The following is a 17728-nucleotide window of genomic DNA, read 5'->3' on the forward strand; positions in this document are numbered from 1 at the left end:
CAAACCACCTCCACGCAGGTAGGCACAGCCACAATGCAAAGGGCCTTTCAGGCAGAAATGGGAGCACGGGGCAGGGGCCCCCAGGCCTTCCTTTCTGCAGGGAACCAGAATTTTGATTATTCTAGGTAAAGGACTTCATGACTTGGGCCCAAAGGGCTTTGATCTCTAAAGGTGCCCAGTGCAGGTTCTTCCCTTTGGAAGCAGAGTGGTATTTAGGCGTCTATGAGATTGCCGACGTAAGGAAACGCGTGTCCTGTCCCCCCGCCCCACGAGATCCACCCACACGACAGGTCACTCTTGCGCCACGGCCATGGGGAAAGCCGAGGCTGCACAGTAGCTGCGGTGTTCGGTGTTCGGGCACGTGGGGTGGCCTGGGGAGGTCACCCTGTGACACAGCTCTCAGGAAGCGAGCTCCATTACCTGAGTTTCTTTTCGCTTCCCGACGTCAGGTGGCTGTTAACAAATCCCAAGGAGGTTCCATTGAACATAAACGACACCCCGACGGCTCCTTTGTTCCCTAAAGGGAGAGAAGGAAGACATGAGCACAACGGGCACCCTTGGCAGGTGGCGCAATGTGATCCATAAAGCGGAGATGGAGGAAAGCAGAACGGCTTCGTCTGGAGTGGGAGACTCGGCAGTGGCAGGACCGGGGCCGAGGGGGGCACCCCTCCAGCACCAGAGGAAAGCTGGGTTTCCAGCCGAATGGCCTGCAGCCTTGGGATCCTCAGAGGGGTGGAGGGAGGCTGCTGCTGGTTGGCCATCCTGCTAGGATGACCCCCACACCCACCCCTGGGGACTCATCAGTCACCCAGCGGGCCTGGCAGGCAACACCATCAGAAGCAGCCAGAAGTCTGGGGAAGATTTAGACAAAGGAGCCCGGGGCTGGGCGGGCTGCCATCCTCCCCCACCCCAGCTAACCAGGTTCCTGGTGGGACCAAATGCCTCACTGAGACCCCTTTTTTTTCTTCTGAGTTTCAATCTATCCTAGACTCGGGGTTCTCAAAACATGTTCCCCAAACAGCAGCAGCATCTCCTGGGAGTTGTTTGAAGTGCAAATTCTCAGGCCCCACCCTGGAGCTGCGAATCAGGAATTCTAGAGGCAGGGCCTGGGAATCTGGGTGAAACAAGCCCTCGGAGTCAGGGGTAGGCAAACGCTGGCCCCATGCCAGGTGAAAATGATTTTTATGTTTTTAAATAGTTGGGGGAAAAAATCAAAATAAGGTTTTGTGGCACATTAAAGTGATACGAAATTCAAATAGGAGTCCATAAATAAGATTTTATTGGAACACAGCTACGCCCACACGGTTGAGTAGTTGCAAGAGAGGCTGCATGACCTGCAGAGCCGAAATATATCCTGGCTGGCCCTTTAGAGACAAGATTTGCCAACTCCTGCTCTCGGGCATTCTGACACATGCAGAAGTCTGAGAACCCGCTCTGGTCAACACATTAGCTTGAGCCGTACGTATCGGGTGCTTGAAAAGTGGCAGGTCCCACCGAAGGAGGGCGGTGAGTGTACAGATGCATCAGCATTGTGAGCCTCAGCAAGAAAAACAGAATGAAATATTGAATCATTTTTATATCGAATACCTATTGAAATGGTAATATTTTGAACGATGTTGGATTAAATCTTATGAAAACGGACTTCTCCGTTTCCTCTTTCTTGAATGTGGCTCCTAGAAAATTCATAACCACCTATGCAGCTCTCAATCTGTCTGGGCTGGACAGCACTGCATGGAGCCTAAGTGGAAGGACCTCAAGGATCATCCACCTGCCTCCCCAATGGGTGGCCCTGCTCCGCTGCACCCAGGAGGCCTCTCCTTCCAGCTTTCTCCCCATCCTGCAGTGTGACCTGAGTTTAAACCCCTGTCCTCCATTTTCCTGCCACTGGGCCTGGGACAGGTTAAGGAACATCATGGTTGGGGCAGCCCGGGTGGCTCAGTGGCTTAGCGCCGCCTTCAGTCCAGGGTGTGATCCTAGAGACCCGGGATCGAGTCCCATGTCGGGCTCCCTGCATGGAGCCTGCTTCTCCCTCTGCCTCTCTCTCTCTCTGTGTCTCTCATGAATTAATAAATAAAATCTTTAAAAAAAAAGAAGGAACATCATGGTAGCCTCCAGTCTCATGTCTGTGAATGGGGCCAATAACAGTCCTTGCCTCCATGGGGCGTTTATAGTAAATGGGATAATCCTCATGAAGCATTTAGCTCTCGGCTGTGCACATGTATGTTCTCAAAAAGGTGTTTGCTCTTCTAGGGATGATGTCCACCAGCATTCACGGAGCCCTGTGCCATGTTAACCACGGCTAGGAGCCATTTGGGAAGAGGAGAGGGCCTGGAAGAGGCCAGCCCCAAGGTGGGGTTGGGGGGCAGGAAGGAGCACGTGCAGAGGGACCTCTTGGCCATAAAGCTCAGACTCTGCCCAGACCTCCTGTCTCCCTCTAGGGCCTTGCCCCCAACACCCACTAGAGCTGCAGCCCTGAGGGCCTTGGCTTCACTGTTCCAGCCGCCTGGAACACTCTTCCCACACTGACCCTTCCTCACCCGTGGGACCTGGGTCCCAGTGCTCCTTTTCAGAGACCCTGGGGCCCACCCCCATCTCAAGTAGTACCGGGGCCTCACTGCCCTGTGCACCGTGCGCCGCTTTGCGAGCGTGCTCACTCCTGGAAACCGTCTCCCCACGCAAGTAGGCTGCTATCTGCAGAGTCACGTGCCCAGTGCCTAGCACCATGCAGGGGCGGGGGGGGGACACAGCTGGCTCTGCCCCGATGAATGAGAGCCGGCGCAGCAGCTGGAGGCGAGGTCTGGGTATCTCACATGCTACAGGGAAGGGGCTGGTGGGAGAGGGGTGGGCAGCCCAGGCAGGCTGCAGCGAGGACAGCCAGAGGTTCCTGGGCAGCAGAAAGGCAGGGGCTTTGACGGGGCAGCCACCGAGACAGGAAGGAAGGGGGCAAGTGGGTGTGGACACGGGCAGTTTGCGGTTTGTCAGCAGAAAAGCTGAGAGAGTTCACATTCGATTGCAGCAACTCTTCTGTTTCCTGTTGTCTCTGGGACTCTGTCCTGTCCCCGACTCCAACCACCAGAAACCACTGGCCTCGCCCCCAACCTCGCCCATGGCCCATGTGCGTGCACCTGCCCACGCACACTCACCCACAGACCCACACGTGCACTTACAGACAGCCTGCACACAGGCTCACACGCTCACTCACGCCCAGAGACCTGCAGGGACACTCAGACACGGATGTACTTGGATTTGCACGTGCAGACACACACACATCCACACACAGACTCACACTCACAGATGCACTCCTGCAATCCTCTGCTCTTAATTCATCCTCTGAGGGGCCCTGACTCACCGCTAATACCAGCGTTTCCACATCCAACCAGAGTCCTTCTAGATCTACACCAGGGGTTGACAACACAAAGCCCGCGGGCCAAATCGAGCCCCCACCTGTATGTGGAAGCTAAGCTTTCTGGAACACAGCTACTCCCCTCACGTTCACGCCATCTGCTATTTCTTTTGTGTTGTGGCAGCCAGGATGAGGAGCTGCCCGTGGCCCACAGAGCCTGAAAAACTGACTGGCCCTTTCCAGAAAGTCTGTTAACTTTTGTCCTTGGTCCCTGATTCTCAAGGTGGGGTCTGCGGGCCAGCAGCATGACACCAGCTGCAAGCTAGCTGGAAACCTGCTGAGTCAGAACCCTCACTCTAGCCAGATCCCAGTAGCACTGGTGTAGACCCGGGCTAGGTCTGGGCTGGGGGAACCAAGCAGTCTGGTCACCCAGGCCTGAGGGGAGACCCCAAGAAGCGAGACACAGTTTTTTGGCTCAGGGATGTCCCAGTCGGCTTGGACAGGATGGACATGTGAGCGCAGCCCCCTCCCTGCTCACCCAGCGTGTTGGCGATGCCGGTCTTCACGTTATCAGTACAGATGTGACTAATGCGGTTCTCATGCTCCGGCTTGGCCAGCACCACAATTCGGATGTTCCAGAGGGTGTGGATGGCAATCTGGTGGGGAGGACAACATGGTGACCCTTGGCCAGGGCATGGTGCTTGACCACAGGGCAAGAGATTCCCACTCAGTGCTGATCCCTGAGGTGGGGGACCCTGTCTATAACCCCTAAACTTCAGGGGAGCGCCTAAGGATGCTCTGCAGATGAAACAAAGTATCTTAAAGATGAGAGCCAGGACTGGCAAGATTTCAGTGAGGGAGAAGGGGCAGGGAAGAGGGAGGGCCCTCATGATCTTCAGCAATGCCCTTGGACCCCACCAATTTCAAAATACATGAGCTCCAGTGTGGGCCTGGAAGATAGTGGTGGTGGTGGGCAATGACCACTGAGCACCCGGGCATCTTTTGAAGTTGAGAGCTCACGGGCTGAGCCCACCCTGGCCTCTGAGACGCTCCTGGCCAGCCTGACAAAGCCCACTGCCCTGGAGGCCCACCCAGAGCCCCGGCCAGCTGCTCACCGTTTTAAAAGTCATGCTGGTGATTTCTTGCAGGGAGTGTTTGAGTATCTCCAGCCACTCCTTCTCTCCCAGGGGGTCCTCCTGGGTGCCGATCACGTAGATGTCATGGGGGATGTAATCAGCAGAGTCATCCCGCGTCTTTCCCTGCCCCTTGGAGAGAAACCAGGACGTGATCTTCTTGGGAGGGGGGGCGTTACCTTCAACAGCAAAACCCAACACCAAGTGAGTCAAAGGTTCATCAGGAGAATGCAAAACACAGGTGGGGGAAGTATGCGGGGCAGGAGGTTCACACAGTCACTGAAAACCATTCAGGCCACCCAATGAAATGCCGTAGATGGACAATTAATTATTTCCCCTAGGATGTCAGGTAGGGTCAGAGCACGGTTCAGTTTCTTTGTCAAGAGAACATGAAGTTTTGGAGACCAGAAATACCCAAAGATTCCATATGGTGACTTAAAACTAGTTGCATGAGAGGTCACTCTCCTAGCCTTAGGGGCTGATTTAGTAACTGAGACAGTCCTTGAGCAATTTATGTTCCATTGGCAAGAACATCCAGCAGGATGAGAGGTTTGGGAGCCAATAGGGACTTCCTTGCAAAACAGACAGATCTCAGCCACCAACTGAGAGCCAAAGAGACAGGAAGAGTGTGGAGACCACCTCCTCCATTCTCATTTCAAAAAATGAGTCAAAGTAGCTTAATGAAGACATGATGAAAGATTTATTTTGCCTCGAAACATCCTTTCAAGGTTGAGTAAACTTTCCTCCCAGAGTGATAACCTTCTTGGCTCACAAGTGCCAAGATGCCAAGAGGCCAAGAACCCAAGTAACTTGACCGTAGCTGTTCTGCTCCTTGCTATTGTTCACAGTGGGAGTGTAAGCCCTGGGGGCCAGTGGTCTCTGCGTGGGGAGACCCCCCCACCCACCCAGCCACCTCCTTCCACACTATCTTCTCCATGAAGATGTTCCCCTCCAGGATAGACTCAATCATTTCCAGCCAAATCTGAGACTGCCATGCTCACGCAGGGAAAAACGGAAAGGGACAGTGTACCCACAGTGTACCCACGTACCCATATTCCACGTGCATGAACCTGAGAGTGAGAGTTGATGAAATCAGGTGTCCACTAGAGAGGACAGAAGAGGACACAGGACCCCAGGCATGGGCCAGAGCTCAGAGCTGCAGTGGCCCTTGGAATATCTGGGCATGAATGCCTGGGGAGGGCTGATGGAGTGTGGATCAGGCTCAGGTGCTCTCCTAACCTCTCTCCCAGAAGCTTGGCCCGCCCTCCACTCAGCCAACAGGCCAGAAGTAGCAAATTATGTTCTCATTTCCAGGTCATTCCCTGCCCCTCCTTGAAGGGCTCCTGCTCACCCGCTTTCTCCCTGCCGGGTGACTATCTGCTTGTCAGGAGGTGGGTGAGCCTGCCTCTGCTCTGGATGATGTGAGCAAGAGGGACACCCAGTTAAATTCAAGTTTCAGATAAATGACAGAGAACTGTTAGAAAAAGTATATCCGTTTAACTAAAATCCAAATTAACTAGACATCCGGTATCTACTTAGTTTTTTTCTAGCTGAATACTTCCACTAAATCATTATTTAGTTTAACTTATATTATACATTTATCTAGTATCTACCTGTATATTAGTATGTAAGTATATAGCACATGGTATTTGATTCATATTTAGTGCTTATTTCGAGCTGAATAGTTACACTATTTGGTACGACTTATATTCAGTACAATGCATATTAGCATATGATAGATATTAGTATGTAAATATATGTACTATAGATTTAGCATGATCATTTCTAGCTAGATATCAATACTAAAAATCTTTGCTTTTTGCATGAAATTCAAATGTTATTGGGCATCATCTCTTTCTCTCTCTCAATAAATCGAGCAACCCCGCTGGGAGGTGGGGGTCTTTCTTCCAGGCCTGAGGCCCCCTGGAGAGCTGCCTAAGGCTGGCTGGTGCCCATGAGCCCCTTCACCTACATATTCAGACTGTACCTAAAACATTCCAGTTTAGACATGTAAAGTAACCCAGCCCAGCTGCTACTGGGATAGGAGAATCCCAGAGCTCATTTCTCGTATCCACTGTCTCAGGAAAAGTGTGGAATTCCTTAGGAAGGAGGCTGTGCAGATAGGCTGGGGAGGGGACTGGGAGGAAGACAGGTGCCCCCCTACCCATGTGTCGATGTCTGAGGCAGCAAAGCCGAACCCAAGCGGAGGTGGTGGGAGGGAGTGGGGACAGGGGAGTGGTGGGGGATGGGGGCACATGGACCTACCCATATTCCAGGTACCGATGAAGATGGTGATCATGTCTGGCTCCGGCTGCTCCGAGTGCTTATTCTTCATCTGCTGGAGAAGCTGGCAAAAGCCTTCTCTCTTCTAGGGATTGAAGGGCAGACAGACTCAGAATGGCCTCTGTCTCCCTGCACATTACACTTTCAAAGGGCTTGGTCAGCTTCAGGAAAACTGAGAGGAGCGCAAATCAGTACGAACTGGCAGGAGAGCAATCTGGAAATACGGGTCCGAAGTCTTAAGGAAGTGGCTTCGCTTTGCCCCTGCCATGCCTCTTGCAAGGACCGGACTCTTAAGAATCCCCACGAACCGTATAAAGACCCAATCATACCACGGGGACTGTAGCCTGCATTTCGATACAGAAAAAACTACAAACAACCTTAACGTCCAACCCTAGGGAGCAAATTAATCCTTGTATTATGGGTCATCCACAGGCTAGAATATCATAGGGTTTATAAGGCTACATGCCCAAACTATCTCGTGGGGTACAAAAAGCCAATTGACAAAACAGTATCCATAACATCATTGCATTTTCATTAAAAACACAACCAAGGGGCGCCTGGGTGGCTCGGTTGGTTAAGCATCTGACTTCAGCTCAGGTCATGATCTCGGGGTCCTGGGATCAAGTTCCGTGTTGGGGCTCCCTGCTCAGCGGGGAGTCTGCTTCTCCCTCTCCCTCTGCCCCTCCCACCCGGCTCGTGCTCCCTCTGTCTCACTCTCAAATAGATAAAATCTTTAAACAAAACAAAACAATGCAAAAAAGCCATCCTGAAAGAGAGTCCAAAGTTGCCTGGTGGCATATGGGTGTTTCCATTTTAGACTTTTTGCATATTTGTAGTTGTTACGTTTTCACCAATGAGAATAGACTGCTTATTTAGTGAAAGAAAATTTAGTTTTTTTTGTTTTGTTTTGTTTTTTTTTTGCGGTGAGGAACATCTACCAGGACTCCTGGGGTTGGAGTCAGAACATCCTCGGCTTCTCTGAAAGAAAATTTAGATCCAAGAAACCAAAGAGAAGAGAATACATGAAGGCTGTCAGAGTCTCCCCAGTAGTCTCCACGGGGGACCCGGGGACCCGGGCATACAGTGGGGCATGAGGCCGAGCAGACCGGCGGAGCGCACAGCCGAGGGCAGGCTGATGGCGCAAGCACGTGCGCACATTTTCGGTTGTACCATATGAAATTACCAAAGTTTCGCACCTACAAGAGATGGCAATTTCATACGATTCAACCTAAAAAAAGCATAAATCTCAGTTAATCCCCTCTGAAGAAACTTGCTCTCAGAGGTTATAGTGACTGTCCTTATGGAGACCTGCCTTTGGTCAGGGATGGCTCAGAATTGGGTGCCTCAGTTTACTGCTGCATCTCAACCCTACTGAGCTCGCAGCAATGGGCAGAATTGGTGCCTGTGTTCCCAGAATGATGTCCAGCCAGACGTTCCTTCTCTCTACCTCCCCCTCCTGTCTGGCCCCGGCATCTTTGTTTCTCCCGGCCCCTTCTCTGTCATCCCTCTGAGTTCTTCCCACCCTCTCAACTGGTTCCAAGCACCCCCTGGTCTGCAGCTGGCCTCCCACCAGCCACCCCTCCCTGCCACCACCAAGCCATCCAAGGGGTGGGTCAAAGAAGGAAGGTTCTGGCACTCAGTAGGGGCTGTCCTTGTAAGCCTGAGCTGGGAGCCCCTGTCCCTCAGCCTTGGCAGGGTGCTAGCACCTGGTCACCCAATAACTGGCGTGATAGAGCCTTTTGTGCCCTGCCTTACATGAGCCAGGTAGTAAAGGATAAACAGTAAGGCCAAGATGGAGGGCTTCAGGCCCTGGTTGGCACATCGGAGGGGAGTGATCAGGTCACAGAGAACACTGCCTCTGGCTATAAGGAGACCCACTGCCTTGCCCAAAGACCTCGAGTATTTCCATCAGCCCACACCACCTCCTGGTCCAGGAGCCAGTCCTGGTGGGGCATCTCACTTCTGCAGAGTAGGGCAAAATGTAGACACAGAGCACTGGTTGGTACTCAGATTCAAATCTGAGGTGCCCCAGAGGTCTTCTGAGTCCAGCCCAGACAAGCTGAAAAGTCTCCCAGTGGGGACCAGGGCTGGATAAGACACAAGTGATACAGGATGCACCCTCTGGGGGACAGGCAATGTGGCAGAGGGAAGGATGGACCTGCAGCTGTTCAAACCCCCACTGACCTGGAACCCATGTCCCCTAACTTCCCTGGGGTTGGTTTTCCCAGGTGAGAAATGCATCGTGAGAACCGAGTGAGCAAATTTCCAGGCACAAGCAAGCTTCAAAACACATATGTTCTTCTCACTCCCCTCCTGACTCATCTAGGTAGTTTGTCCTCACTTACTTTGGAGTCAGCAAAAACATATTCCTTCCGCAGGGTCTTTTCCTTTTCGGTTTCCACCAAAATCACCAACTTGTTCAGAAACTTTTGAGACTTAATGAGCTGTAAGACTTAAAAGAAATGAAAGTCCATTTATTCATTCATTCATCCACCTATCACCCAATATGTGGAATCTATGCTACATTCTGACACCTGGTCATTAACAATCCTAACTTCCCATCCCCAGGTGAGCATCCAATTTGTGCCTTGTCTCCCAGATCCCTTTGTTCCGGGTGTACTTCCAGAGAGGGGTTCATGCTTGGGAAGGGTGGTGTCTGGAACAAGAGGTGACCTGGCCAGACTGTGTGAACTGTCACCTTTTCATCTTCTTCCCTCTCCCTACCTCCATTTCTTTCTCTTCCTCCCTTCTTTTGCTTTGCTTTTAATTTTATCTAAATCAAACATTTTGATTTTTTTTAAAAAAAGGTTTTATTTATTTGAGAGTGTGTGCACACATGCACAAGTTGGAGGGGGAGAGGTAGAGGGTCAGGGAGGAGCAGATTCCCCCGCTGAGCGGGGAGCCTGATATGTGGCTCTATCCCAGGACCCTGGGATCATGATCTGAACAGAAGGCAGATGCTTAACCAACTGAGCCACCCAGGCGCCCCAAAAGTTTTTACTTCTATCAACAAAGATGCAAACTGTTCTACAAGACTTTTTACAAACAGTATCTCCCCAAACCCACCTCTCTCCAATGTCCCTTCTACCTACAGGCAACTACATTCAACTCCTTTAATGGATTCTTTGGGAATTTTACTGTGTCTCCAAAAAGCATGCTTCATTACTTCTTCCTAGTGTTCCAGTGTTAGGTCGATTACATTTTGGTTTCCTATTACGTAAGGTGACGGTTTAGACTTCTTTCACACATGTACAACTTCTTCCCCCATCTCATCACTCCTTTCCCCTAACCAATGTATTTCAGTCCCCCCATCATCTTCCAGTAATATCATTTTTGTCAAGGGAGTATTCATTGTGTTATTAGGACCATGGAAGTGCTACTGACAGAAAAGCCTCAATTGTGTCCCTCTTCCTATACAACTCTTTGATTTTTCCTGGAGTTAATTGCCATGCTTTTTCATCAGCCCAACTCTTAGTTTATAATGTTCTTTCCTCTGTAATGGAGCACATTCATCATTTTTACCATCCTCTGGGCCCTCTCTTCTCTGGACTGGTGACCTCTAGGTCTCATGCACAGCCATCACCTTAAGGCCTTCCCTCTCCATCATTTAGGAATCATCAGACTGGAGGCAATTTCTGTTATCCCGTCTTCCTCTTTCTTCTTTTATGCCCTAATTTTGGTAGTGCAACATCTCTAGGAGTTTTCCAAGAAAAAGGAACGGATAACAAATTTTGGGAGGCCTTGCATATCTGAAAAATCCTACCCTCATATTTCATTGACAGTTTGGAATAATGCTCTCTCCCTTAGGAAAACTTGCTCCATCATCTCTAGTCTTTGGCAGTGCTGCTGAGAAAATGTCATTTTGATCTACCTGCCTGCAGAAGAGTTAACCTGGGAAGCCTGACTGCCATCCTTGGAAAGGATGCTTGCTAGGTGGCCGTTGGTTGGCATCTGGGAACATGGCTGTGGGGAGGCTCCCTGGCATCTCCTGAACTGGTAAGGGGAACTCATTACCCCTAAACTATTCAAATAGTATGGTTTATGCTGATCACCTGCTTTCCTCCTGGAAGTCTAAAATTTGGGTATGCGCCAGGCAGAGGGTACCCGTGTGACCAGTCCCCAGTAAAACCCCTGGGTGCTGCTCTCTAATGAGCTTCCCTGGTGAACACTTCACATGTGCTGTCACAACTCATTGGAGCAGCAATTAAGCATGCCCCCTGTGACCGCATTGGAAGAGGACTCCTGGAAGCCTGTGCTTCATTTCCCCCGTGGAATTCTTCCCATGTGCCTTTTCCTTTTGCGGGTTTTTGCTTTGTATTCTTTCACTGTAATACATCAAAGCTGTAGGACTTTATGCCGAGTCCTGGTGAATCGCTGATAGTCTTGGGGAGCCCTGACTCCGTCTGTAATCTATCTTTTGCTTTGAAGATTTTAGGATCTTTTCTTTGACACCAGTGTTTCAAGACTTTCCAGTGTTTGAGTGCCTCAGGGTCGAACAATTTTCCTGTCCTGCTGGGCACTGTGTGGGCCATTTGCAATTTGGAAAATTGGTATGGTTTTGTTCTGACAGTTTCTCCATTGTTTCCATTTTCTCTTACTGCCTTATTTTGGTATTAGATGTCTTAGACTGGGGATCCCTGGGTGGCGCAGCGGTTTGGCGCCTGCCTTTGGCCCAGGGCGCGATCCTGGAGACCCGGGATCGAATCCCACATCAGGCTCCCGGTGCATGGAGCCTGCTTCTCCCTCCGCCTGTGTCTCTGCCTCTCTCTCTCTCTCTCTGTGACTATCATAAATAAATTTAAAAAAAAAAATAAACATTAAAAAAAAAAAAAGATGTCTTAGACTGGTCTTCTAATTTTAAATAATCTCTTCTATTTTCCCTCACTTTATCCTTTTGTTCAACCTTCTGAGAGCACCTTCCTCAACTTTATCTTATCACCCTTCCATTCTGTTTTGACTTCTAAAAATTTCTGCTGTAATGTTTTAATTTCCCCTTCCCTATCTTCCCCTTCCTTCCTCCTCCTCATTTTGTTCTCTGAATGCTCCCTTTAAAATAGCATCCTGTTCTTGTTTCATGGTCCAATTTCTTTTCCCCTTGATAAATTGCTCCCTCCCTCCAAATGTTTGGTCTTTTTGCTTATTTTTGCCTTGCCTCCCAGGCTTCCTTTCAATTTCTGGTGATCTTTGGCTGTGTTCCAACAGTGACCGTGTGTGTGTGTGTGTGTGTGTGTGTGTGTGTGTGTGTGTGGTGGGGGTCTGTCAAGCAAGGCTTCTGCACTGAGTGGTCTCATGGGGGAAACGAAGGGCTGATTTTTGCCCCTGGGCTGGTCACATGCTCCAGACTCTTCCAAACTCCTGCCTGCAGGGTGTGGGCCTGATAGGCAGCGATGAAGGAGAACATTCAGAAGTAACCATTAGTCCTGTTTCCAGTGGATTCCTCAGTCCTTACCAGGCTTGGTGTCCCTCTAGCCCTTTACCTTCTCCAGAGAACATCCAGTCTTGTGTCTAATAAGTGAGGGGAAGCAGAGGGCAGGGTGTGAGGAGCAAGAAAGAGCTGGTGGGTCTTTTAAGAGATTTTCATCCAATCCTGATGTTTATAACCTCACCTTCACCACTTCTAGGGGCCCCTGACAGTATCAATTCCTGTACCCTTTGTGGGTTCTGTGGTAGGAGTTAGGTGTCTCAATTTTTCCTACTGCATGCTGAAAATTGAGTCTTTCTGGTTCAAGTTGGTTATCATTATCCATCTGCTTTTCAGCACTTAGAAATTTGTTATCATCTCAGTCTCTTTGTCCCTGTGACTTCTGCTTTTAGGAAGGGAACTGGCAGGTGCGTATGTTTGCCCTCCATCTTGACCGGAAATCTTACCCAAGGGAAATTGTGGATGTCCTGTGTGCTCAGAAATCCCATCACCCTTGTCAGCAGCCATAGAGATCCCATGTGTAATTCCTCCTGCTGCCAGCTGGGACACCCTGACACTTTTCCTAATCTGCTACGGAGTCCATGTCTCCTTCCTTCTGAACTTCTGGTTTTTCCTTGACACCCATTTGCAGGACTGTGTGGCTGCTTCTGGGATGTGATATCTTGCTTGATCAGGATTAGTATTTTACCCGGGCTGGTAAGTGGCCCACTTGTCCCCACACCTAGTTAAATAAAACTAGAAGCTCTTAGTGGTTCTTTTCCTTGGTACTCTACATCTCATTCATGAACAGGTATGAGCAGTTCTACCTTCAAAACATCCCCAGTGTCTCTCTTTCCCCATCTCAAGCCATCACCATCTCTTGCCTGGTGACTGTCAAGGCTCCCAACTGGTATCTGTCTCCTGCCATCATTTATTCTCAGCATGATAGCCAGAGTTCATTACCACTCCCTTGCTTAAAATCTCCTAGTGGCTCAATGCCTTTACAACATACACCATCTGGCTCACCAAGCCCAGGACAGGTGCCCAATCTCTGCACCACTGGTGCTCCAGCCATTTCATGCTTCTCACACGACAAGTCTGCTCCCATCTTGGAACCTCTGCCCAAGGGTTTTTCTTTCTGTGGTTTTTGCATGGCCAGCATCTTCCTGACACTCAAGTGCCAGCTCAAATGGCACTCTTCCATTATTGTCATAGCATGACAATAATGATTTGCATTCCCAGCCTTGAGTTTATCACTCCCTGACATTTTCCTGGTTTACATATTTGTATACTTGGTTATTTTCTCCTGGACTCTTACTTGCATGGAATCTCCCTTAGAACTAAGACTTCTGGCTTGTTCACTCTTTGCATCCCCAGAGCCTGGCTCATCATAACTGCTCAGTGAGTGAATACGTTACGATTTCCTCATACAGCAACTGGCTTTTTCTATGCATAGAAGACCTCGATGCCAAAGCTACTCATGAACATGGGGACCGGAGCAGGGCAAGGGAATGCCAACACCCGCAATCTAAGATTTCCTCCAAGGCACCTGGTTGGCTCAGTGATTGAGCGTCTGCCTTTGGCATGATCCTGGAGTTCTGGGATCAAGTCCCATAGCAGGCACCCCACAGGGAGCCTGTTTTCCTCTCTGCCTCTCTTTCTCTCGTGAATAAATAAATGAAACCTTAAAAAGAAAGAAAAAAAAGATTTCCCCTAAATGATCAGCACTTTACAATAACCATGATTGGAAACCTATTGTGCCAGGAGTAGCTAAAGACCTGCCTTGTGTCACTAGTGCTCACAATGACCCTATAGGAATCTGTTTTAGGGATGTGGACATGGAAGCTTTGAGTAGGCAAGTTACTGACCTAAGGTCACACCATTATGAAGCTGTGAAGCAAGGATGTGATGCCAGTAGGAATCCAGTTTACCCAGAGCCCCTCATCTCTGAAGCACACTGCTTCCAGCGCCAATTATAAAGAGGTCACCTAGACATGTTGCCACATGAACTGTGATACTGCACTGGCCTCGAATTCATTTGTTCATTCATTCATTCATTCATTGATTCACTCAGTATGTACTGAGATCACTTACTCTGCCCAAGTGCTGTTCTCGACTCTGGGGATTTGGCTGTGAACAAAAAAAACTTATTTCCTGGCCTCTGTGGAGGCCACATTTTTTTGGGTAGGAGTTGGGGATTTATGAGCAACACTGCAAGCACCTTAGTCAATCTGCAATCCCTGAGTATGCACCTGCTGAATACCAGGTCCTGAGCTGGGCCTACAGATTTCAGAGGTGGAAGATCCAGACCTGGCCCACGTGGGAGAGGGAATTTGTGAACAAGTAATCGTGTCCTGACGTGACAGATGCTACGACAGAGGGTGAGCTGGGCTCCATGGCCTGGAGGGAGGACAGGTAGCAGGTGGGTATGGCCCAGAGTCTGGGCTGGCAGGCTCCGGGCGTCCACACTTCTCTTTTTAAAGGCTTGTGAATCCCCACTGTAATGGTGTATCTGGACTCGAGCTGGGTTCTCTCAGGGCTGCTCTTCTACACGTCCCCGATCTGATGGCAACATTTACACCGTCCAGAATGCCACAAAGGAGTATATTCACCCCTTTAGGTGACCAACCCATCAGTGCTCTCCATTTCACAGTCCATCTCCAGCTTTTACCTGGGCATTCAGGGCCCTGTCCACATCTGGGGCCCCATGCCCTGCTGCTCCTCCCTTTAGGGCCATAAGTAACATGGGATTTCCCTAACACATGCCATTCTCAGTTCTAGTGCCCTCCCCTACCTTATGCTTGGCGAACTCCTATTCATCCTTCAAAGCCCTAGAGCCATTTGTGGTGTGAACCTTCCCTGCACACCCCACAACAAAGCTAATCAACCCTCCTGGGCTAACTTTACATCTGACACACATTCTAACACTTGCTCACAGGTCGACTTTCCCTTCTACGCTGCTACATCTTCGAAGGAGGGTTACAACCTGGGGTTGATGCATGGAAAACCTTCCAAAGAAAAATGTCAATTGAATTAATAAACTGACAAGTGTTCACAGTGCTTCCCAGAACCCTGGGAGGTATTTCTTGCAGTCCAGGAGCCTGGAGTTTTTTAGAGCAGTCAGGCACTCTGACACTCTCTCCCCTCGTCTTATAAGCTTTGGTTTCCTCTTCAGCTGGGTCCACACCTTTCAGCTGTAAATCGTTCTGACAGGTGAGAGGAAAGCATCGTTCTAAGTGGATCACTTTGGACACAGCCCAATCCTGCTCAAACCCTCATACAGGGTCTCCGGCCTATGTCTCCGGCCCAACTTGGCAGGAGACAGAACAGCCCTGCCTCAACACTGTGACCTCAACTCTGCATGAATGGGACAGCCTGTCACACTTCAGCGTCTAGGGCCTTCATTTCCTGGTCTTTCCTCACTGCTCTATTTTGCTTTCCTCATCTTCTGCCTCACTTTGGAAGGATAATCACAATGGTGAGGGTGTTTTGTTGAGCACCTACTACCTACTGTGGTAGATTTAAGACCTGTGGCAGCCCTACGGGTTGTACACCCTTTTGAGAGAAGTACAGAGGATTGGAGAGAGGACTCTTTCCCAGGGTCACAAGTGACCAAGCTGGGATTCAAGGCTGGGCTCTGACCGCCTTTCCCTGTGCTAACTATGCTCTTTCCCTCACTGCGCCCCAACTCCTGCATGGGGCTGGTCCCCAGACTCCCTCCCCACCTGCCTTGAGACCATCCCTTGGACCTTGGTGCCACAGCACAGATGGGATTTGGGAGCAGGAGGTTGCAGGATGGGGCAGACCCACGTGGGGTAGCTCTCTTCCCTGGCCTCTGCCTGGGCACTCGGCCAGGGGCCGGTGCTGCTGCTGGGCACAGATGGGCTGCTCTTGTATATACTAGCTCCTCCACTTTCATGACAAGCCTAGGAATCCATCATGATGATGATGATGATGATGATGATGCCCATTTCAGAGATGAGGAAAATGAGGCACAGAAAGCTTAAGTAAGCAGGCCCACAGGATACTGCCAGCGAGGGGCACAGCCTCCATCTGAACTCGGGCAGGCTAGCCCCATGGTCTGGCTGCACGCTCATCCCCACCCCACCGTGCCCAGCACAGTGTCTGGCACCAAGCCAGCTCTGAATATATATAATCTCCCCTCCCGCCCCTCTGGAGGTCCAACCGTAGGGATTCCACGGGTAGTAGATGTTATTTGTAGGTCTTGGCTGTCAAGCCAAATATCTGCCATCTGAAAAGACAGCTCAGGGGAGTGTTCTTGACGGGGTTAAGGCTGCAGCTCGTGCCTCGGGCCCACGGGAGACATGCCGTGAGGCGCTGCCATCTGCCATCCCTGCTGGTGCCTACTCTGAGGCCCAGAGCGGTTAAGCAACGTGTCCAGGGTCACACGGCCACTAAGTGGCAGAGCTAGGATATGAATTTAGACAGTTTAGTTCCTGAACCCACATACTTGAGCACCATGCTAAGCTGGCCCAGTCTCTGCTACGCTCAGGACACTCCCTGACTGGGCCGGCAGGCCTTAGGTGCGCAGGGCTCTGTACGGGGACGCGAGGTGACCATCTGGTCAGTCTGGCTCCTAGTGGGGAAGGACACAGTCACAAAGAACTGCCCCCCCCCGGGGTCGAGCATTTACCTCACCTCCCCAGGGTTTGCTGGAAGGAGGCGGACCGTACAGGGAAGGCCTGGTAAAGGAGGGGCCTGTGAGGTGAGCCTTGGAGCCGGCAGGGGGTCCCACAGGCAGGGGGAGGGGGCCACGCGGATCCTGGCACAGGGGCAGACGTGCCTGGCAGGACTTCTTTTTCCGGTCGCGTGCTACGGACCGGTCATGTCATGCAAAACCGGGCACCTGCAGAATGAGAGCATCGTGGGTGGAGGGGGGCTTACTTTTATTGTGAGTGTAGAACTTGTCCTCAGAACCATCCTTGGACTTCTTAATTATCAGTTTCCCAGACTCAACATCGACTTTGAGCTGCAATTTCTGAGGAATCCCCAGAGACTCTGACTTTACCTGTGAGGAGGGGAGGGAGGAGGGGAGATGTGATCATCCTCTCTCTGCAGAGGCTTTGGCTGCCAGCCCTGGCCATCCGGCCCTGGTGTCCTATGTGGTGCCATCGGGCTTCTAACTCCGGGCTTCCCTCGCCCCAGAGCCCCAAGTCCACGCTTCCTCGGGCAGCCCCTGAGAACTGCTAAAACGTGAGAAAGAACCCGGCTGTGTGTCCTGTGCACGTCAGCGGTTCTGCCAACAGGTTTGGTGGAGGCAGCAGGTGAACCACCAGAGAAGGATTCATTCACGGCTTCACGGGGGGAAACTCCTTAATCTGCTGTGCCACCACTCCCAGAAAGGATGCTGAAAACAGACTGAGACTCCTGGGCCTGGTCACAACCAACGACTGAACATTTACTGATGATACTTAGGAAGGAGACAATTGCCTAGGCCTGCTCAGAGGCTGCAGATCTACACACAGCGCTACCATCAGGGCCCGAGCAGCCTTTACGTGGGAGGCGGGGGCGTCTTGTCCTGTGTTTCTGAATGTGGGACCAGGGGCT

At 50.8% G+C, this 17728-nt stretch overlaps 1 protein-coding gene across 1 annotated transcript in view; it reads right to left on the reverse strand.

Moving 5' to 3' along the window:
- The window catches only part of INPP5D (inositol polyphosphate-5-phosphatase D), a 119307-nt gene that overhangs the window by 31676 nt on the left and 69903 nt on the right, over positions 1-17728 (reverse strand). The window contains exons 9-14 of the mRNA XM_041766928.1: positions 17066-17189; positions 9105-9211; positions 6742-6844; positions 4459-4655; positions 3882-3999; positions 421-517 (exon numbers count right to left, since the gene is read on the reverse strand). Of these exons, the coding sequence (XP_041622862.1) occupies positions 421-517; positions 3882-3999; positions 4459-4655; positions 6742-6844; positions 9105-9211; positions 17066-17189 (746 nt within the window). The remainder of the gene's footprint in view (positions 1-420; positions 518-3881; positions 4000-4458; positions 4656-6741; positions 6845-9104; positions 9212-17065; positions 17190-17728) is intronic.

Source organism: Vulpes lagopus, chromosome 8 (genome assembly GCF_018345385.1).
Source record: "Vulpes lagopus strain Blue_001 chromosome 8, ASM1834538v1, whole genome shotgun sequence".
NCBI lineage: Eukaryota > Metazoa > Chordata > Mammalia > Carnivora > Canidae > Vulpes > Vulpes lagopus.